Genomic DNA, 23984 nt, shown 5'->3' on the forward strand with positions numbered 1-23984 from the left:
ACGACGCTTTATAACGTTGTGTATGTGTGTATATATATACACATTCACATAAACAACGTTGCAAATCGTCCTAAGAGCGTATATATATAATATTATACTATATAATATATTATTTATTATGTTATATTATATATATATAATACAGTATATACACTATATAATGTATGTGTGTGCTACATATCTTATTGCCTGCATAAAATATTTGGTGTATTTCAGTGTTCCTATGGGAAAACGTGTTTCGCTTTACAACGTTTCGCTTTACAACGCCATTTTGAGTAACGCATTGTGTTGGATAACCGAGGACTACCTGTACATCATTTTTTTTTCTGCTGGGCTGATGCTAGTGATTAAACTCGCGATCTGAAGCTCTCTAGAAATAGAAAAGACTCTCTCCCTCTCTCTCTCCCTCTCTCTCTCTCCCTCTCTCTCTCTCCCTCTCTCTCCCTCTCTCTCTCTCTCCCTCTCCCTCTCTCTCCCTCTCCCTCTCTCCCTCTCTCTCCCTCTCTCTCCCTCTCTCTCCCTCTCTCTCCCTCTCTCTCCCTCTCTCTCCCTCTCTCTCCCTCTCTCTCTCTCCCTCTCTCTCCCTGGAAATTCTGACTTTCTGGAGTTTGGTTGTGATACACTGTGAAACCAGACATGTCTCTGTGTTTCTGATCTTTTGTGTCCTTGTTGTGCCATCCACATATTATTTACCACATGGATCGACAACAACTATGCTACTATCTGTAACAAATATCTCATTTGAAAAGGGTCATCTGTTACATTTGATCTAAAATCTTTAACCACATTATGTGCGATGATTCCCATTTACAGGCTTTGCAATATGTGCTTTAGAAGAAGCCGGTTAATTTTGTTTTTTAACATTTTTTGTTTTATTCTCTCTTAAACAAACAGTAAAGTATTTTATTTAAGATTTGGGGCTCTACAGAAGACATTTTTCGGACGTTCTGGTATTTTCGGGGTCCTTTTTTTGAAACAGGCCAAAGTTTGTTTAATATTTTTTTTCACATCTGGTGCAGATTTATTAAATTGTGTTATAAAAGGTATACAATCACTAAAATTGGATTTTTCTACTCTAGGGGAATATTTTTATGTATTTAATGAGTTCACATCTGTTAAGACTATTATCTCTCTCAAAAGCCTCATTTATTTTAATTGGATGATCTTTTCTTAAAAAAAAAAAAATTCTTTCAGAGTATTAGATTGTGCTAAAATGCTGTTGGGAACAATTTCTTTTTAAGCGGCGGAGTTGTCCGATTGCGATAATGTCTAACCATTTGGAAAAACAGTTGCTCGTGGCAAATATATAATTATAACAAATTATGGATTTATAGTATGTCTTACTTCCAAACTTCTTATTCGAGATGCAAGTCTTTAGATCTGAGAATTCTATTCTTTCTTCGCATTTCTAGAGGCAAACGTGTAAATATTACAGTTGTGACTCGAGGTACTGTATGTAATACAAGATTACCATGTACCTTTAAAAATAGTTTGAAACAGATTAAGATGATACACCATAAACCCATACGTTTTAGACCAGGGCTGTCAAACTCAGTCCTCAAGGGCCACCATCAGGCCAGGTTTTATGGATATCCCTGCTTCAGTACAGGTGGCTCAATCAATGGCTCAGTTGAAGACTGCACCGCCTGTGCCAAAGCAGGGATATCCTGATTATCTGACTTGGTGGTGGCCCTTGAGGACTGGTGTGGGCCACCCCTGGGCTACACGTACTCTCCGCTCTGCCCAAGCCTGTCCCAGCTGAAGGCCATCTCCTTGCAGCACCCTACGTACCATTTCTATAGTACTTCCTCCGGTGCTGGCAAACCACGGTTCCTACGTTTTTCTTTTGCTGGTGTTTGTGAATCTACGCTACAGCAGGAAACTAACTCTTATACCAGTGATTCACAACTCCAGTCCTCAAGTACCCCCAAACAGGTCATGTTTTAAGTATAACCCTGATTCAGCACAGGTGGCTCAATCAAAATGATTGAGCCACCTGTGCTGAAGCAGGGATAGCCACAAAACCTTGCTTGTTGGTGGCCCTTGAGGACTGCGTTTGACAACTCTGTTTTAGACTTTAAATTTGGATTTTTCCTTTTTTACCTAAACCAGTTTTGCCTCTAGCTTAATTCAAATGTTACAAGAAATTTTATAGAATCAGTTTTCATTTAATAATCGAGGTCTGAGAGTTAGGGATGGACGTTCACACTGGGCTTGTACTGAGGTATGCTGAGCCACAGACCTGCTGTACAAATAATCCCTGGATTAACAGACCTGTCAATAAACACACAGATACCCAACAAGCTCTGAGAAACCCTCACCATTACTGTGTGTGTGTGTGTGTGTGTGTGTGTGTGTGTGTGTGTGTCAAAAGGAGTGCTAGTGGGCGTGGCTAAATGTATACAACAAAAAACAAAGATGCCCAAAGCTTCTTCCAATGTGCCAAAATACACAGTACAATACCTATATATTCTCTTGAAAAAAGGGTCATTTTGTTTAACCCTTTGGCCAAAGCGTCTTGAGCCTGCTGCCACTTTCAAGGCATGACCGTAGGAAGTCCTAAGACTCCCTGGGTTAAAATTCTTATTAACCTGTATAATTACAGGAAGAATGATCACATTGGATCTGTCATAACCTGGCAAAATGAAACTGACCTGCCAACTTGGAAAGTGAGGAGGGGCAAGCTTAAACCTTACGGGGGAGGGGCCACAACTCCCAAAAGCAGCAGAGACTGTGGCGATAGGGGGTTAATCAGGCCATTAATAAAGGCATTATACCCGGCTGATTAACCCTAAATTGCATTGGGACTGAAGGGGTTAACTGTATGTGCACCACACTGATATGTTTTCCCCCACACCATCTTTCTTGTCCCCATTTTGCAGCTCAATCAATAGCTGCAGTAATAGAATTGTATGTTAACTGTGCCAATTGGTTTTGCGACACAAGGGGGAGCTGGTGTATTTTTGTCACATTGGAAGTAGCTTTGGGCATCTTTGTAAGTTTTTTGTTGTTAACAGACCTGTCACCTGAAGACAATGCTCTGTAACCACAAGGTGAGCCTCTAAACAGAATAGAAATAAGAATAGAATAGTATATCGCAATCCTTACAGAAGTTTTTGCTTATGGTCAACAGTGACATCAACATGCGCTTGTCTGTATGCTGACAGTGCAAGAAATACTGTGGATGTTACATTAGATATTGACCTGATTGGCTGGTACTGTTCTCATGGTGAGTGTGTGGTGTTTTTAGGGATAGTATAATACTCTACAGGTAGTTTAGTCTCTGTGGGTTAGCTTCTTCAGGGAAAAAAGCCCTTTGAAGATCTTCAGTTCACACAATGGACACGTCTATACTACACCTGTATTATGTAGTGAGCCTATTAAAGTGAAGTTACTTGAAGAACATCTCCATGTTGGAATTATCCGTCTTCAGGTTCAGATCAATATTGATGATAAAAAATATATTTATTCAACACCTCTTCTGTAACTATGAAAAAAAAAATCTCTAACGCGTTTCTCGCCTAAATTGCCGCTTTGTCAGAGAGAATTTAACATGCCTAAATTCCGCAGCTAAAGAATACTCTTCCCTAAGATATGCACAACGATGCACACCTGGGTAAGAGGAAATGTCAATAGAACTAAAACTGGTTGTCAAGTTTCTTGTTTCTTCAAATGTGACCATTGCAAACTATGTACTGTAGCCTACCTTCGCTAACATGACCAAAACATTTAAAGGTAATGATATGAAAAGAGCATATCAAATACACGGCTTCATCCATTGTAATACTAGTCATGTGGTATATTATTTGTAGTGTGGTTGTGGAAAAGGATATGTTGGTTGAACAATTACACCTTTAAAACGTAGGATCATGAAACACGTACGGTCCGTTAATTAGGCACCCAGTGTCTAGACGTTTTACCAATTGTCCATATGGGGGTCTACATCATTTTTCCTTCCTAAGGATTGAGCATGTCCCCAATCCCGTTCGAGGAGGAGACAGACGCAATTCATTAAACAGACGGGAAAGGTAGATATTAACATTGATTGGGAATGCCAACACTTCCTATAATCATATCAGTTGTATTTTGGTCTTTCCAGATGTATACATTTTCAATTTAAATGTATGTTTCATTTATATCTGCGTTCTATATGGTCACCTAAATATACTCGTCAGTATTCTATATTCACACATAATATGGATGTCTCTTTAGTTATGAGAGATGCATGAGTTCTGTCATATCACTGCAAAACCTGTGTATTTGGGTTTACACATCAGGATGTTACATTTATGCCAAGAGATGATTTAATTTATCTACCATCTATGCCTCTTTACTTTTTGGTCTCTTTTCAGTATGAACTATTGCTAATTTTAGTATTGTCTAAAATAATCCCTTTGCTACAGTAGCTACAAATGGGCACCCCAGCTCTTTTTTTTATTTTTTTTACTAGCAGTGCACCGATACTTCTCCTTCGTTCATTTAATAATGATCCTATATTTTGTAACAGAAGATATATTTAGAATCCTTTGTTGGTTCTCTATTGAACATTTACATTTCAGTATAAACATCACTAGCGAAAGAGACTGACAAGCCTCTGGTGTCCCTTCTGGAGCGAGCCTTAGAAACAGCGCAATGGTGATGTCATCAGCCTGAGCAAGCTGGAAACGGCACAAGGACGGGCAGGCAGCCACCAACAGGCAGCTACCTACTGTATGAGCAACTCCTAGGGTTACCACAATCATGTACATTGCGATTTCTTTTTATGTATATGTGGGCAAGAGTCCACCCATATCTCCTTTTGTTAAGAATAGTATTACACTATTATGCATTTTGTCTCCTCCTTTGTATATGGACACAGGGAGTTTTTGAGCAGGTATGCCATTTTCTAGTGCTGGGTGCTTTGGTGAATTATCTCTTGCCTGTGCTCTTTGCATGCATGTTAATACTGACGAGTGAGAACATGACTGCTGTAAATGACATTGTAATATTAGCCTGCATAAACGGGCACATCTAACCAATGGGACATTTTTTGTTGTTATTTTTTTTGCCTTACACTTTTCACCTCCGCTTACTTTACAAATGGATGTTCCATACGTTGCTCTTCCTCACAGTAACGCATGCATTTTTTTGCAAAATTGTATGATGTTGCAATTATTTGAATGGAGACCCGGTAGATCGCGTTAAACATTTCACTGTGTGTCTGTGTGTCTGTGTGTCTGTGTGTCTGTGTGTCTGTGTGTCTGTATGTCTGTGAGGCATCTAATATATAATCAGTACTTGCTTAAGTAATTCTGAAAAATCCAGTTTTCTATATATAAAAAAATAATGCCAACTCAGTTATGCGAGGAACTGCTTTTCAAGTACTATAAAAGCCTTGAAGGCAATCCAAGCCGGCGATTTTATTGTTATTTTTTCCCCATAGGATTGAAGTAGGGGGTTTACGAAGCTGAACCCCACTCATTTCAGCTCCAGGGACCCCCTGCTTCTGGAGATAGTAGGTGCTGGTAGCCGCTTCGCGCGGCTAGCAGTTTTCATGTAATGGCAGCGTTTCAAAGCTCCCGCACCCTGTGGGCCAATATAAAACCGTGACACCATCCTGTGCGGCTTCCTATTGGCCCGCGTGACGCAGGCGCTTTAAAAAGCGCAGAGATATACCGGCACCTACTACAGAGGTAAGTATCTCCGGAGCAGGAAGGCCCCGGAGCTGACATTAATGGGGTTCAGATCTGGAGAACCCCCTGCTTCAATATTATGTGAAAACTAAATCAATGGCTTTGGTTGCCCCTTTAACTCTAAACGACAGTGGTGGAGCCATCAATACTAAGCCGATGTGTGTCACAGAATCCCAGTTTGCCCACCTGATCAGTATATGTAGAAAGGAGTTGGATTGAGTAGGTTTCCCCTGAATAATTAGAAGCAGACACATGGATGTGAAGCAGGGAGGGACTGCCAAACTTGCCTTACAACGTAGGGAAAATGCTAGTCCAGAAGGAAGCTCCAGCAAGAGAAGATGTAGTGAAGTGAAGCTCAGGGAGAAGAAGCTTCAAGAACAGAAGAGATTTGGGCAGGAGAACGAGGAGACGCTGTTCTAGCTTCCTCGAGTACTACTGATAATATGCAGTATTCTGGCAAAGAAGGGTGGGTAGCCGTGTTGCATATTTGCACTATCCCCTGGCTAATATTATGTATATACCGGTAGATAACCAGACATCCAAGTAGTTATGGTGGGTAAATATATAGATGGATATTTATACACTTTTTTGTCCCATTCCTCTCCCCTCTCCCCCCTCACATTTTCCTACTGTCTAGGCTGCTTTTGCATTTCAATAGAATAATAATTATGTCTCCACTGTTCATTTTCACACTAGGTTTCCAGTTTCCATCTTATCTTATTTTCCACTCAACATCCATTGCATCCAGATATCTTTCTTGCAAACACTGTATATAATAATTGTGTTTCTATATTTCTGCCATACCCGATGAAGGAGCCTGAGACCTTTGAAAGCTTGTAACATAGCACCTACCTATTGGTCCAATAAAAGGTATCACACCCCCTACTCCCTCTCCCTCCTTTGTCACTACAGTATATGTAGTATTCCGTAATCTTTTTAACTACATACCGTATATTGTTACAGGTTGAATACAATATTTGTATATTAACTTGTATGTGTAATTGTTGTCACTCCTCCACCAAACAACTTGCAGTAAGGCTGTATTTCTGACAACGCAGCAATTGGAGTGGTTATATCTGCTATATACTGTATGTTCATGGCCCATAGTGGAATACGTACACTGTAAGGGAAACAAAAACCTTTTGTAGTTGTGGTGTCTAAGGCCGCGCTTATAGTGCCGACATCGCGGCAAAACAAATATATTGCCGACGTCGCGTGGGCTTATAGTAGGAGTGGCGTGACGGCTTGGTCGCGATCGCTGGAAGTCAAGTCAATTTGATTTTTCCAAGCGACCGCAGCGTGACGTCACCGTTGCGTCGCTGTCGCCGGCGACGGCACTATAAGCGCAGCCTAAATTGGGGTTCTTAGGGACCGCTTTCCCTGGTAAAAGCCTGAAATACTATCAAAAAGATGAACAAGGACACTGATTTTGGCACATTAAAAGAATTTATTGGAAAATCCACAAACACAACATTTTGACCAAATGGCCTTTCTCAAGTGAAGTGGCAATCACACTGCAATCACACTGTACACTGCCGAAACATTGTGTTTGCTTTTGGCACATTAAAATAAATTATTGGAAAATCCGCAGTGCCTTTGTTCATCTTTTTATAGGATACATTGGTGGAGTCGTTGGTCATTCCTGGAACTACAGTAGTTCAAAGAGTGATAAAGTCCCTCTGCGGACGAAACACGTCAGAGGATCCTCCTCGTGTGATTTTACCTTTTTGGCTAACATGCCGCAATAAAGTTTTTTTGTTTAGCACAATCCTCCAGCCTGTTCCTGAATGCGGTGCTCACTCCCACTTCCCTGCCTTATTTTGCATATAGCTTTGCCGTGTCATTCATTGTTCTTGTTCCCAGGCGCACACATTTGCCATAACCTCTTCTGCAAATCATTATGTGGGTACACTCTGCTTCTCTCTCCTGTTCCACTTTCTGTACAAGGAAGTGCAGATAAAGTTTCTTCTTTGTCTTGATTATCTCTTGCATCTCATCCTCACACAAGGCCACATTTTGATATTCTTCACAACTTGCAGTGTTTAAGTAATAATTACTTCCCATCCAGTTGCTCGACAGGAAAAATAGTACCATTTAAGATTTGCTTTTAGGTGTACTTCTAGATAAACAAGAAAAGCTTAAAGTTTAAATGCATCTTTGGAGCATGTTGGGGAAAATACACACAGCAAAAAGGATGCCTGGCAATGCTCTGCTACCTGGGTCAGAGAGAGAAGTAACCTCATCATGTCATCACGTCTTAATATTTATTTTATTATTTTGCATTGAGATTTACAATACCTACAGTTTAATAAAAAAAAAAACATACTATAAATAATATATTAAATGGGATGTACTGTACTATAGTAGTTCTATTTAATTTATGGATGTTTCTGAAAATGTATACTATAGAATAATTAAATGCACAGTACGAACATTCGTATGTAGTGTATATATGCAGGAACCTTCGTGAGTAAGGGAAGATAAAGAAGTGTGATCATATTAACATGGTTTTTTAATTACATTGAGAACTCTTCACAAACGATTTGAGCTAAAACCACATCACACTGTCTCATTTGTCTGAAGACCTACAGATGTAGCCAGACATGCTGTCCCCGCGGGAAGGAAAGCAAACTACGCCAGGGACAGTAAAAGCCACGGCTGCTGGCGGGCGGGTTCATTCTTCCTATTAGGACTCCCCATGAATAGATTCCCCCGCCGCCGGGTGATACCGCGATCGGGATTCCCACTGCTTCCCACCGGCAGTGTCTGCCTACATCTGTGTCTCCGCAGGGCAAGCCACATCCACAGCAAGTGTGTGACAAAGCCTCCCGTAGTGCTGCACATTGTGAAACTATTGATCAGGGACACTTTGAGGTCCTATAACATTGCAATGTGTCTACAGTGCAATGTGCTGTTGCAATTTAGTTAATGAACTGGAGCTTTCAGAGGGTTAATCACCTTTATTTACAGGATCTGATCCTTTTCTGGCTGCTGCTGTTGTGTTAAAATCTAGCTTTTATTATATTTCCTAACCAGAATGTAATGTGTATTTGCAAACTGCAGTTATTCGTAACAAATACACCTGTAAAGACAAAAAAAAACCCAGACGCCTTCCCCTTTTTACTTGCAGCTCACCAAGGCTCACCGGCAAGGTCACATGGTGAAGGTGGATTGGCTGGACAGGCTAACCTTCAGAGAGATTGAAATGATAAATGAGGTGAGTAACCACAAACCGATCTTGTTATGGTGTTGCTCCTCTTGCTGGTAATATGCGCTTAGATCAGACCATATAAATGTTATTGCACCCTGTAACCCGACGGTCTGCGTCAAAGCTGGCGCGTCATTTAATGCGAAATCTGACGCGGCACCATCGAAACAAATGGTGATGGGGGAATTGCATTCTTCGGGCATCATTTAATGCGTTTTTTACTACCTTTAAATGCCAACAGGTGCAATAACGCTGGCGACATCGCTATGTTATAGATGGCTGCCTGGGATATTTATTATTTTTCTCTCTATTGTCATCCCGACACGTGGCACTTCTGTACTGCTTCAGTACGCCTAGTACTTGAAATTGTAATTCATTGCAACGTGTTTACAGGAATTCTCGGAAGAATTGCAGTAATATCATTAAAGGAAGACAAAATAAAAATACCACTTCTGGAACTGTACATTTCCCCATTATCTCTTAGGCTGAGGCCCCGCTCCCTCAGTCAGCGCGCCCGCACTGCATGCAGGCAGTGCGCTGACAGGCACAGCCCGCCATCTGTGGTCTGTAGGGAGCGGGAGCCGGAGCGGGGGGAGCGGGAGCTGGAGCGGGGGTGGCGTGGTTTGAGCAGGGGGGGTGTGTGGTTTGAATGGAGGGTCCGTCCGTTCGTACCCCCCTCCCCTCCTTTGGTGTGCAGGAGCCCGAAGATACGATCACGCTCTGGCGTGATCTAAGCTGGCAAAAAACTGAGACGGCAAAAAAAAAAAAAAAAAAACCCGTGACACACAGCTCAACAGGCCGCCTCCCTACGAGCTCCTTCCCTGCTCCCCTGCTTACCTCCTCATTGGCTCACACGCACACCTTGTGACGCGTCAACGCTCCAGAACACCCATCTTCTGGTAGCGCAGGCCGGCTGATGCGTCACAGCACGTATTGAGCCACGGAGGGAGGAGGCAGCGGGGACCAACAGAATGAAGGTAAGGGGCTGGTGGCGCACGTGGCCGCACGCGCCACCGGACACAGCGGGATTAAGGCCTTAGCATGCAATGCTCCACTGCAGCCTGGAATTCTGGGTAATGACATACAAATGAGCACTCCTAGTGAGTCACTCTTACTTATCCATTTTAACATGGACCCCTTTATAAGCTTCTGCCTGCCACATTACACAGATTTCCAGCAGTTTTTAATGTGTTGTCTTGATTCAGGTTTTTGTCTTTTCATTGTCATTTGATTTTTATTTCACGGAGACAGTTCTGAAGTGGGCTTCTTATTACAGAGAAGATCTAGGCTACACCCGCGGAAGTATCTTAGGATAAGAATGAGAAATACGTCTCATCAGTTTGATTTCTTTGGGCAAATGAAAGTGTTCTCTGTACAAAGAGAGGCTGTATACAAGTCATTGGAAGGGCATTTTTGCCAAACTGCTGTTATTAGTTGTCCAGGTCTGACAGAAACATATTGTCTGTGGTATTGTACAAGCAAATTGACTTTTGCCACTTAAAAAAAAAAACAAGAAACACGTGCTAACTTTATGCTTTGTTTATCTTAAGCACAGTAAACAAGTGATACAATTCTTACCACCTACAGGAGTAGAAACATACACTGAGTAACAATGTCAACCAATCAACACCTTCTGTACTTTTCAAATGATTTTTTTGTTACTAACATTATCCCTTATCAGCTGAATATTTTCTGTATTTTGCTTTCTGGGTAGATTTAGGATGTATTCTTAACTTAATCTACCTTACAAAAACAGTTTGAAAGCATCTAGAGTTTACTGTTTGCATACAAATAGTCTGCCACACGAATCATGTATTTAATCTTACAAACACAAATGTGGCCAACTCCTGTCCTGTCCTCCGATGCGCCCTTTCCTCTGTTACTCGACAGCTAAAACGTTTACTTAGGCCCTCATTCTCTCCCGTCTTGATTACGGTAACCTTCCTGCCCCTCACCTGTCTCCCCTACAATCTATCCTAAACGCTGATGCCAGAATCACTCTACTCTTTCCTAAATCTGTGCCAGCACCTCCCCTGCTAAAATCACTCTCCTGGCTTCCTATCAAATCCCACATCTCACACTCAATTCTCCTCACTTTTAAAGCTTTACATTCTTCTGCCCCTCCTTACATCTCGGCCCTAGTTTTTCGCTATGCACCATCCCGACTCTTGCGTTCTGCTCAAGGATGTCTTCTCTCTACCCCCTTCGTATCTAAAGCCCTCTCCCGCCTTAAACCTTTCTCACTGACTGCCCCACACCTCTGGAATGCTCTTCCCCATCAATACCGAACTAGCACCCTCTCTATCCACCTTCAAGACCTAACTTTAGACACACCTGCTTAAAGAAGCATTTGAGTAGCACTGTGGCTAATTCTATACACAATACATAAAGCTTGGCCCCCCTGCAGACAAACTTACCTGAATGCCCTCCTACTGTCTTTGTACGTTCTCCCACCAATTAGATTGTGACCTCTTAGGAGCAGGGACTCCTCCTCTTCCTTAATGTTACTTTTATGTCTGAAGCATTTCTTCCCTTTATATGTTATTTGTACTATTTGTTATTTAAATGATTGTCACGTGTATTACTGCTGTGAAGCGCTATGTACATTAATGGCGCTATATAAATAAAGATATACATACATACATACAAATACACTGATGGGTTTATGGGTTTATTGTAGTACAAATGATGAATTGTAAGATTCCCCGGAAAATCAAAGATACAGCGTCACGGTAACTTATGACAAGATATAATTTACACCAAAAATACCTGGGTTGAACTGAACACGGCTGAGATATGATAAAATATAATTTATTCCTTGAAAAAGGTGAACACACGAGATATACAAATAACAGACAAAATATAGACACTTAAGATAGAATGATGAAACAGTCAGAAATCTGGATTGGCAGTTCATACAGCAATCTTGAAAATCACAAAGACAATAGCCATAGGCTGAGCCTTGTTTATATACAATTATTTCCCATTGAACACAACCTAAACCCAGCCCCTCTTATAAATCAGTAGTGAGGTTGACAGGCTTCCCCAGAGTAAAACTCCTCCCACCCAAGGACGTTTAAAAACTGCTTTTCCTATCTAAATAACTTCAGTTCAGTAATACTTACTGGCACGCGAGACATATGAATACATTCCGGCACGCATGACGCTCCCAATGAGACTAAATATTACCTTGTAATATTAAAATTAAGAGAGATATTAATATCTGTCTCTTAGTACCTGCTAGACATCATGTGTCTGTAATCATTATGTGCAAATCGGTCCCACGAATACACACATCTAGCTTTTAGCACGTTCAGCCGAGGACATCTCATAATATTCTTATATTTAATAAGGTCACTCATTCTGATATCTCCTTGTGTAACCGCACTCGTGGCCCCCATAACCCCTTGTCAAGAAATCCTTTGAAGCTGGGCCTCGTGTGTAGAGAACATTTGTCACAGGTGCTATATTTCACACCCAATGCTCCAGACCTGGGTCCTAGCTGTCTCTACCAGCAATATACCCTTGGTCTGCCAATTAGGTATTAACATACTGTATACTAAACCCCCTCTGTACTTGTCACACTCAACTTCAATCAAGCCTTTTGAAGCCCAGATATTTTTGAAAAGACACCACACATATTTGTATTTTCCTAAACTGTAGCTTTTAACCCCTTAAGCCTCCCGCATCAATCCCAGTGTATGTGTTGGTGCAAACACTGGAACAGAAACAATACATTTTTACAGGGGAATATACATTAGGATTCTGAAGCAAGATAAAAACATATTACTGGACCCCAGTCCAGTTAACCCCTTGCTCCCCAAGTAAGAGCAGGGGGTAGCCAAATGGGGTGTAACCCCTTTAATCCCGGGCCAAACCACCTCTCCCTTGACATACATTTTTTTCAAAGCGGGTAAGATGTAGACTATCGTCACGAGAGAACAGACAATATATCTAATAACCGGGCCAAATTGAACAAGATTAGGATATAGTAAACTGAATGAGTTTATTTCCTATGATCAGAACAGACAATACATCAAGCAAATAACATTACAGAAATATTTACACTTACTGGGGCTGGATAAGGAGATATTCAGCCGAATAGCAGCTCCTTAAGTTGTTACAATCACGACAAGCACAGGAATGAGGGGTGCAAGCAACTGTATAAACGCAGGCCCCCATTCCTAACATGGCAGTTCAGTTATTGGTGAACAATTACCTTGTCCCAATCACAGGTTGATGGGTAGTGCGAGAAGCAGGGTTTACCCAGCCCCTCATTAATACACCCCTCCCCCGTTCTTACTTGGCCAGCCCATTTATAAAAAAAATATGGCCACAGGCCTGGGTGCCGTTCTGTCTTGCAAAATGCTTATTGGGCAGAGACAGTTCCTGAAAGGGTGTTATATTTAACAGGTCACAATGGTTAGTATCCATCTGTGAGAGCTGGCTGCATATGCTATTAGGCGAGTCACCTCCATTGAGGTCTTTTCTCACCTCTAACTTCTCCACAGGGAACCTTTCAAGTATTATCTCCCTTTGATTGTACAATTACACATCAAAGCTGTCATCTGGCAAGCTTCCCAACTTATCCAAAGTTATAGTAAAAACAGCGATAACTCATAACTATATTTCACATGTCATAAATCAGATTAACAATAGGTAGGCGACACGTGTTCTTGGCAGGGTACAACATATCCAAATTTCCCCTTTCTAGCATATATAAAGCCAAAGTTATAATTTTTTACACTTTACCCATTGTCAGGGATACAATACAAATCTCCCCCTCCCTCCATGTAAATACATAACATAGCAATTAATTCTGCTGAAGCGGGGAAATGCAGATCCACATATACACAATATGGTTAACCCTTTCCCTCCCGACATGATTTATACACATACAGGAATATAACACAGACTGCTGGGGAAATAAATCTAAGACCTGGGGCCATTCTGCTGAAGCAGGGGGATGCAGATCAACATATACACAGATCCCATTAACCACTCATACCCCGATCATGACAACTATACAATGTATAAAGACTTTGATGGCAGATATATATAGGAAGAGGTTGAACATTGTACTGTATGCTTAGAAAGGAAAGGTGGAACATGTTCCAACAGCAAGCAAATAATGATGCAAAGAGATCTCGTCATCTTCTCGTAAAAGTTCAATGCGAGTTTTGTTCCTTTTGGATTTCTCAGGCCCAAACTCAGTATAAATATAAGTATCTCACATGCATTAGATAAAATATTGAATCTCAAAAGCTATTTAAGTACGTTGCTGGTTATGCAACCTTTAGTTCATGTATTGGGTCCCCTTTCCATCATTGCTGGATCCTTCTCACCAGGGCGAGATTATGTATGTGATTAATGTACATGCGCTTTAACTGTATCATATACATTTTCATTTCATTTTCAGAGTGAGAAACGCAATTCTAATTTCATGTACTTGATGGTGGAGTTTCCCTGTGTAAAGAGCGATGAACGGGAATATGGAATAGTTTACTATGAGAAGGTACGTGTTCATTTTTGCGGCTTTCCTCAAAAAAAGTTCTTCCTTCCATGCATCATTTCTATCCGGTAACAAATGTGTATCATTTGCTAGTCTTTTTATTCTTGTCCTTTCCAAATGGTTGTACCAGTCTCATTGGAATAAACCAAACATCTGTGTTATAATAAAAAAAGAACGTATATTACAGGGAGATCCCTTTTATGAAGCACATTAAAACTGGTTTTGGCAATGTTACAGTATGTTATTTTCTTGTTGGCCGTGTGGTGTTCAGGATAAATACTGGATCCCAAAAGTTAGTTCTAAAGAAAAGTTAGTGAATTTCACTAGTCCTTAAAAAATGAAATAAAATAAAGTCCGTTTCGCAGTGTATTCTTACAAACCGAATACCGCTTTTCAGAACAAACTAACTTTTATTTGATCTTGTGTAATCATCATGCAAACATTTTTTTATATGGTCATCATTTTGTTTGCGGTAGCCATACTGTATTAAACATTGTGTAAATTGTTTGTTTGTCTGCTTTTAGGAAACACAACAAATACAATACTACTTTGGCTAGGAATGTTTTAAATGCCTAAAGAGTACCAAAGTAGCATTAAGCCAAGGCCTAAGGCTGAGTCCATGGTGTGGGAGACTCGCGGAGGCGTCCGCACGGGGCGCGACCAGACAGCCTTTAGGCAGTGATCGCGCTCATAGACTGTGCGGGCAGAGACAGGAGGGGGCGCGCGTTGCCCAAGAAACTGATTTCTTGGCGAGATTTCTTGGCAAGACACGCAGGTCACGTGAGCGGTTCACCCAATGAGGGTGAACCAGCTCCGTGACGCCCTTTGGAATGCCCCCCATGGCCCGTTGACCATGGCCAGGGAAAGCACCCGCTTTCCCACAGCCTCCGCACGCCTCAGCGCGGGCGAAGGAACCATGGCCCGGGCCTAAGGCTACGGCCCCAGTCCTCCCTGCTGCAGGGGCGCCTGGCTGCATGGCGGCGCGTGCAGAGACTACACGTGATCGGCTGTCTGTAGGGGAGCTTTAGGGGGCGGGACCTTGATGGGGAGCGCGGCCATGATGGGGCATATATTTGCCCTGCCATTGGTGGCGCGCGGCCACGTAACCGTGTCACGGGAAGACAAAATTCTTGTCTTCCCTGTCAGTGTACGCGTCACAGCGCTGTGCGCGCCCACATACACACAGCCACTGGGGCCTGCCCCATAGAGGGCTGTGCTGTGGTATGTGGCGCGCACCGGGGATTCAGGTTTTGCTGAACCTTTGAATGCCTCACAACTACAGTAATTAAGGAATGAGACATCCAGACACAGTTTATATTTTCTGCAAGCAAACGATCAGAGGGCCAGATTGAAGCTTCATTTAAAGGGTGACTGTAGAATAGATTATTCCTTTTGTAGTTTAGATAAAATACATATTTGTTTCAGGTTTTCCTGCCAGTTTAAGGGGGCACTTTAATAACCCATCATGGCGGAGCTTTAGCAATGATAGCTGCCATTGACTATCGGTTTCCCTGCGATTTTTCACTTTGGAGTTTCATGAACAAGGCCTATAATCTTTTACATATAGGGGTATGTTTGAATGAGAAAAGGCAGACGAGAATAATTGTGAGAATAAGAATATGTGTGGTATTTTGATACTAAAGTTCTGAATAAGTACACCGAATATGTCCGGAGAGGGGATTTTTAGAAAACTGTCCAGGAGCAAGTCCACTCATGGACACAGTATATAGAAGAACCATTAACAGACGTTCTAATAGTATTTGTAGTAATAAAATTGTACTTGTCGGCTCTTGTTGGAGCGATGCTCCCTACACTAAATAAATGTACATTTGAGAAATACAGTATGATATTTTGAAGCAGCAAAACATGTGAAATCTTACATATATATTTTAATAAATCAGTTTTGAATAATATTAAAAAACAAACAAAAAACAAAACAAACACACACAAGCGCACCACAGATTAGTAAAAGGTGCATCACAAAACACACAGGTCCTGGAGACCTACAGGTACATTTTTGGGCAGGTTGTGCTATTTTCAGTAGCCCAAAATGAGTTATTTATGTAAGGGATATACAGAGAATTCAAGACTTCAAACCGTGTGAACATACATACATACATACATACATACATACATACATACATACATACATAAATACATACATACAGTACACTGAGCATCCTTTGATTTCTATAGCAGGTTTTAGTACACTTCCCAAGCCTTGCAAGATCTTTGTTAGGCTGCACTTATTGTGCCCGGCGACGCGACGTCGCTCCAAAAAAAATCAATTGACTCCGTCGCAAGCGCTTATAGTAAGTGCGACGACGACGGAGCGACCAAAAATTTTGAAGCCGGGTAAATTAGATTTATTTTAGTTTTTTAGTGACAGTCACAACGTCTGTCTCTAAACCAATCAGAGAGTGCTGCCCCTTCATAACCACAATGATTTTGTCGCTGAAAAACAAATTATAACTTTTGCTGGTGGCGACGGGTGACGTCATCGGTCGCGTCGCCGTCACCAACACTATAAGCGCGGCCTAACACTTTCCTGTTTGGCCAGTATTTCCAGCAGTTTGAGCTGTAAACTGTAACAATAGATAATGTAACCTTAGTAATATAAGGATACATTGTAGCTGTAGCTTAGGTAATTAGTTTTTAACAAAAAAAATCAAATTTTGCATATATTATACATTTTTTTTAATCCAACGATTTAAATGACAAAGGCGCGCCAACGCTGAATCCCTTCAGTATAGAAATGTATGCAATAAGCAAATGGACAGGATAGGACAAGGGGGTATGTATATGAGATTAATACCTGTAGTAAAGTCCCCAGATGGACCAATTATCCCTGAAGGGCAAGGTATAAGGTTGAAAACCCCAATCAAACCCTCATTGGCAGTAGAAGAACAGAGTTCATCAATAGTGCTCTAAATGACTATGGATAATGAAGATAACAATGTCTATACAAATATTCTTGATAGAAGATGTCTTGATGCAGGCTAATAATGTACAGGTGAGTATTGGGTATATAGGTGAGCGCTGTGTAAAGGACATGTATATTGAAGTCCTAGAGGTGTTGTGAATGAAGAGTGTTAAGCTCCATCACATCACTCCTAATGAGGACAATGTCACACACGCTTGAACCACCCTAGTGTATACCTCCAAAATAGAATAAAGGATAAACTCACATGAAAAAAGCCTGGTTTCTTCTTGTTGGTGGCGTGCATCCGGAAAAGTGGTAGATAGGTGGGTATTCTGCTGGAGGCAGTGTGTCAGAGCACAGCCATAAATGATCAGGAAAGCAGCTTGTGGTTAAAAGATATTCTTTATTCGGACATCATGGTGCAGTCAGGAAAATGGAGGGAGCTCTTACGCGTTTCACGCCTCGTTGGCGCTTCGTCAGACGCTCTGACGAAGCGCCAACGAGGCGTGAAACGCGTAAGAGCTCCCTCCATTTTCCTGACTGCACCATGATGTCCGAATAAAGAATATCTTTTAACCACAAGCTGCTTTCCTGATCATTTATGGCTGTGCTCTGACACACTGCCTCCAGCAGAATACCCACAAACCCTCATTGGGATGGTTCCTGGACTCACAATGAATATTCAAAGAGTCACAAATGCCCCTTTCCCGTGTCCTGTTAGGCGTGCAGCCAGATGAAGAGATGCTGGACTCAGAGAACAAAAAGGGAAGAAACTAGCGCACCGCCAAGAGTGGGTCCCAAACAGAGGTGTTTAAAAATTCTTCTTTATTTAATCCATCTAAAAGTGGAGGTTAATACCCTCCTACGCGTTTCGTGTAAAGATACTTTATCAAGGAGTATGTGCTGTACAGACATAACTACCTTTATATACACCTAATAACTCCCTGTTTTCGCGCCACAGCTGATGACGTCGGCACGCCCACAATGCGTGATGACGTCACTCACCCGTTGGGCCCGCCCCCCGAGCCCTCCGGAGCATCCAGACAGGCTGACAACCAATCTCCGCCCTACTTCGCGCAAGACATCGCAGAGGCAACATCACTTACCCCCCTGGCGCCATTCCCCCGGTGAGCGTGGAGACTCACCTCTCCTCCCTGCTCTCCACGTCATCACCAGGGGCGGCCTCACGAGCCAAGCGCTGGACCCAGGCTCCACCTCTCTAATGATATGCATTGCCTGAGCCCGGAGAAAGGAAGTCCCGCCTGCAGGAACCCAGGAGCCAATGGGAATATGCCCCAAATGATGACCACGCCCCAAGGCGTCATCTGTTGCTGGGCGGAAAAAAGGGGGAATACAAAGACATAACAACTTTATTAACAAAACAGATCATTAATCCTACTATTACTTATTTGTATACAATATATGAAATTTAAAAACCATGGCAAACGGACATACCAGAAAACTGGTACCAGAAAAAAGACATTTTTTTAAGCAGCTTGGATTGCCTCTTTAATTATTAGATGTGGCAATCTGACTGCATTTTGACTGTCATTTTGTGTCAATGAATCAAGGCGCTTTGCTGTAATTTTGCTCCATTCGCAAAGTGAGCAGGTGTTATGCTTTAGGACTGGGGGGGGGGCGTGAGAATTTCATGGGGGGCGCGGGCAGTTAGAGGCCCCGCACTCTTCCCCACGGCATTTAAATGTCGGTGGAGGCGTGAGGCCCCTAACTCCCTTACCTGCTCTCTGCCGGGTCTTGAGTGATGCGTCGCAATGGCAACGCGGCGTCAAATGACTCCCGGGGTCATGCGACGTGTCGCCATGGCAAATCACGTCGAATGACGTTTCGGGGTGACGTCACATGACCCGCTACGTCATTTGACACTGAGTCCTTGGAGTGGGGGGGGGGCGCGAACGCTGCGGCTCCCGGGCAGGGTGGCCCGGAAGGGGGTCGGGAAGTTTGCGCACCCCTGGGGATAGGGAAAGCAATAGAGCAGTGTTTGTACTGAGACGTATCCGACTATATAACAAGTGCAGCTTTCCTTTCTCTCTGCATCAAGAAAACCTCCAGGTTTGGGGTCTAGAGCTGCGACAAGCATAAAAAGCGGAATTAACGAGCGTCGTACATCTGCTGCCGCTGCAAATCCACAGATGAAAATATTTGCTCCTTTGGGAACAAATGCTACTGTATCATATTGATGCAAGTCCTCCGAAGAGCCTTCTCAGACTGACAGCATCTCGGGGAGCAGGGGGTCCCTGGAGCTCAAAGTAATGTGTTTTTTTTTTTTTGTCTTTTTTTATCCATGCTTGGATTGCACCTTTAATGAAATGTATCAAAGCTTGTGCCTACTTCTTCCAGGTTTTCTACTTCTCTGCGTGAAATAAATCTTCTAAGTCTCTGTTCCTAAGAAGTGGCGTGCACCAAATGTGTAGAAGCAGAATGAATACACTCCATGCATATGGCGCTGATACACATTTGTGGAGATGCTAATTTGTGACCTGTGTTTTGCAGTACATTGCACCATCTTGATACATAGCCCTGTTCCTGTTAAATCACAAATGCAAAGTGATTATAGTGTAGCACAGACACTTTAAAGGCTGCAACAATTAACTTTTGCCGACCTTTACAACTAGCAATTTGAAAACGTGTTGGATCATTTATCAAGGTAAAGGTATTCTAGAAATGCTAATGAGTCTGTGCAAGAAATAGCAATGTGAGTTTCTAAAGTCTGCAGTGCAAATGTGTCATATTTACAGTACATCCAACAATTGGACCACTACACTTAAAGCTGCAAACCAAGCAATGTCCCACGTGTGTGTTTTTTTAATACATCAGTTCTGTACTATTTGAAAATACTTGTAGCATTTTATTTTTTTAAACAACTCGGAATTACATTTGAATGTAATACAGGCATACCCCGCTTTAACATACGCAATGGGACCGGAGCATGTATGTAAAGTGAAAATGTACTTAAAGTGAAGCACTATTTTTTTTCCACTTTACGATGCATGTACTGTTCTGCAGACATCATATATATGCATAACTAATGTCAATAATGCATTTGTAACCAAAATAAATACAGTAGGCTTTATAGAAAGAAAATCTTTAATGTCAGCTAATTTTTTCTTACTAGTGCCCCCACAAAATACATACCAAAAAAACCCATCCCTCTAAATACATGTAACCCCACCCCGCCAATACATATTAAAAATGCCCCCGCCAATACATATTAAAAATGCCCCCGCCAATACATTTTTAAAAGACCCACACCGCCTCAATACATTTTTAAAAGACCCCCCCCCCCCCTATAAATATTTTTAAAAAATCAGGCCGCACGGGTAAAATCATATCTCCTCCAGCACCCCTCATATCACCCTCCCCTGCATCTCCCTCATATCACCCCCCCTGCATCTCCCTCATATCACCCCCCCTGCATCTCCCTCATATCACCTCCCCCTGCATCTCCCTCATATCACCTCCCCTGCATCTCCCTCATATCACCTCCCCCTGCATCTCCCTCATATCACCTCCCCCTGCATCTCCCTCATATCACCCCCCCTGCATCTCCCTCATATCACCCCCCCTGCATCTCCCTCATATCACCTCCCCCTGCATCTCCCTCATATCACCTCCCCTGCATCTCCCTCATATCACCTCCCCCTGCATCTCCCTCATATCACCTCCCCCTGCATCTCCCTCATATCACCTCCCCCTGCATCTCCCTCATATCACCTCCCCCTGCATCTCCCTCATATCACCCCCCCTGCATCTCCCTCATATCAACCCCCCCCTGCATCTCCCTCATATTACCACCCTCATATCATCCCCCCCTGCATCTCCCTCATATCACCCCCCTGCATCTCCCTCATATCACCCCCCCTGCATCTCCCTCATATCATCCCCCCTGCATCTCCCTCATATCACCCCCCCCCCTGCATCTCCCTCATATCACCCCCCCTGCATCTCCCTCATATCACTTCCCACCTGCATCTCCCTCACATCACCCCCCACCTGCATGTACCTCACATCACCCCCCACTTGCATGTCCCTCACATCACCCCCCACCTGCATGTCCCTCACACATAACCCCCCACCTGCATGTACCTCACATCACCACCCACCTGCATGTCCCTTACATCACCCCCCACCTGCATGTCCCTCACACATCACCCCCCACCTGCATGTCTCACATCCCCCCCCCACCTGCATGTACCTCACATCACCGCCCACCTGCATGTCCCTCACACATCACCCCCCACTGCATGTCTCACATCCCCCCCTCACCCACCTGCATGTACCTCACATCACCCCCCACCTGCATGTCCCTCACACATCACCCCCACCTGCATGTCTCACATCCCCCCCCCACCTGCATGTACCTCACATCACCCCCCACTTGCATGTCCCTCACATCACCCCCCCCGATGTCCCTCACATCACCCCCCCACCCCATGTCCCTCATATCACCCCCCCATGTCCCTCACATCACACCACCCCCTGCATGTCCCTCCTCCCTTTCTTTCCCTACCTCAAGCAGCGTGCAGGTTGCGGGCGGCAGAAGCATGGCAGTCAGAGGCGGCACACGCACGCTAGAGCGCGGCTCTGAGCGGGCTCGGGGGAGTGATCGGAAGAACCGAGGGGGGGGGGAGTAATCGGAAGAACCGGGGGGGCTCGGGGGAGTGATCGGAAGAACCGAGGGGGGGGGGAGTAATCGGAAGAACCGGGGGGGCTCGGGGGAGTGATCGGAAGAACCGAGGGGGGGGGGGGAGTAATCGGAATAGCCAGGGAGAGGGTAAGGTGACCGGAAGAGCCAGGGAAAGAGGGAGGGGGGCGGGGGGTGATCGGAATAGCCAGGGAGAGGGTAAGGTGACCGGAAGAGCCAGGGAAAGAGGGAGGGGGGTGGGGGGTGATCGGAATAGCCAGGAAGAGGGGAAGGTGATTGGAAGAGCCGGGGAGAGGATGAACCGGGGAACAGAAGAGCTGGGGGAGCCGGGGAACGGAAGGGCTGGGGGAGCCAGGTGAAGGAAGAGCCGGGAAGAGGAAGAGAGGGCACACCGCCACAGCATGCACACGCCGCCCCCTGGTGTCCGTACTCGCGAAGCACGCGTACGTACACAGGGGGTAAGGTGCAATTAAAAAAAAATGTACGTACTTGCGAGTGTACGTAAAGCGAGTGTATGTAAAACGGGGTATGCCTGTATGTAACGAGCATTTTGTTGTTTCTCTAGCAACCATTTACAAAGTCACATCCCCTTCTTCTGAAACAGGCTCAAGCACACCCATTTTTGAGCCCTGCTCTCTCTCTAGCAGTGCACCAATTGTATCTGGTGACTGCCTGGTCACATATTCTTCCCCACAGAACTTTGCATCCTTGGTCCTCTTCTGCTGCACTGACAGCCATTTGCTGAGCCGAATTTTCGCTGATTATTTATCATTGTGTGGATTGTATTGATGCACATATTAAAGGGGGGGAAATCACAGCTTGGACTGCTGCTGTAAAGCAGCAATAGCACATTCCCACCCCTCTTTTTTTCTTTTCTTATTTTTATGTGTAAAGTATGTGACAATGTATAATTCTACATTATTAGGCTGCGGTCCCGCTGCCGGTGCTGCAAGCGTGCTGCGAGGCAGGCGGCGCGTGCAGCCGAGTCCCCCGGTCTGCAGGGGGAAAGACGGGGGGGAGTGACAGGGGCGCGGCCGTGACTTCACCCGGCAGGTTCGCCCTCATTGGCTGAACCGCCGGGGGGGTGTGGCATAGCGCTCCATCACAGCTCCTGATCTCAGCGGGGACCTGGCCTTACCTTAGATCGTAATTGTTTGGTGCTCATGTTAAAAATCTGATAAGATCCTGAATGTGTGCCTAACAAAATTGCTGCCTTCTAACTTTGTGCTGCAGTCAGTGAAATGCTGCAGCTGCAATGTAACGTTATATTAAGTTCGTGTTACGACTTTCAGAGTAATAGACAGTCTGCTGTTTGACAACAAAGTATCACAAACAGATTTGTTGCTGTGTTCCAAAGGGCAGAGCTTAAAAAAGTGTGTGTGAGAGCCTGTTTCAAAAGAGGCAGTGGATATGACTTTAAAAGAATACATAAAAAAAATGGCATTAGAAGTTTACATTTTCTTTTAGACAGTAATATCTAATACTACAGATCTAATGTGTGTGTGTGTGTGTGTGTGTGTGTGTGTGTGTGTGTATACTGTATATGATTTTTCACGTTTTGCTGCTTGCACTTGGTAAAAAAAGAGAAGGGACAGGTGGTGGGGGCAGTAACCTAAACAAATCGTTCTAGCACGTTATATTCACATATACATGTATGTGGAGGGGTGAGGAGGGGGGGTGGCAGGAGATCGGCGATATCCCGTGCGCGAAGGCAAAGCGACAAGAGGCTCCAAAACAGCGAGACGGTGATCTACAACCTCTCGGATTACTCTTTAACCCCTGCAGAAACAAGCGTCCTACAGAAAGGCCTGTCTTTTGTGCCAACTCATATGCAGGATTCTTTTGATTGGGAGGTGGACATGAACAGACTGCATAGACAATTGAAGTTAAAAGACTTATTTTCAAAGAACGACAATACTGACCCATTCGGTGGTGTCACTCTTAACCCATTTAAAACCAAGAGAACCTTTGACCCCCACTCGGTGAATCCGAACATCACTGCGTTC

General features: G+C 43.7%; 1 protein-coding gene across 2 annotated transcripts in view; it reads left to right on the forward strand.

Moving 5' to 3' along the window:
• PIK3C3 (phosphatidylinositol 3-kinase catalytic subunit type 3) overlaps nt 1–23984 on the forward strand; it is a 248129-nt gene that overhangs the window by 40758 nt on the left and 183387 nt on the right. For both annotated transcript variants that reach the window (XM_075585255.1, XM_075585264.1), the window contains 2 exons: nt 8803–8889; nt 14300–14395. In XM_075585255.1, coding sequence (XP_075441370.1) covers nt 8803–8889; nt 14300–14395 — 183 coding nt within the window. The remainder of the gene's footprint in view (nt 1–8802; nt 8890–14299; nt 14396–23984) is intronic.

Source organism: Ascaphus truei, chromosome 1 (genome assembly GCF_040206685.1).
Source record: "Ascaphus truei isolate aAscTru1 chromosome 1, aAscTru1.hap1, whole genome shotgun sequence".
In the NCBI taxonomy this organism is placed as follows: Eukaryota; Metazoa; Chordata; class Amphibia; order Anura; family Ascaphidae; genus Ascaphus; species Ascaphus truei.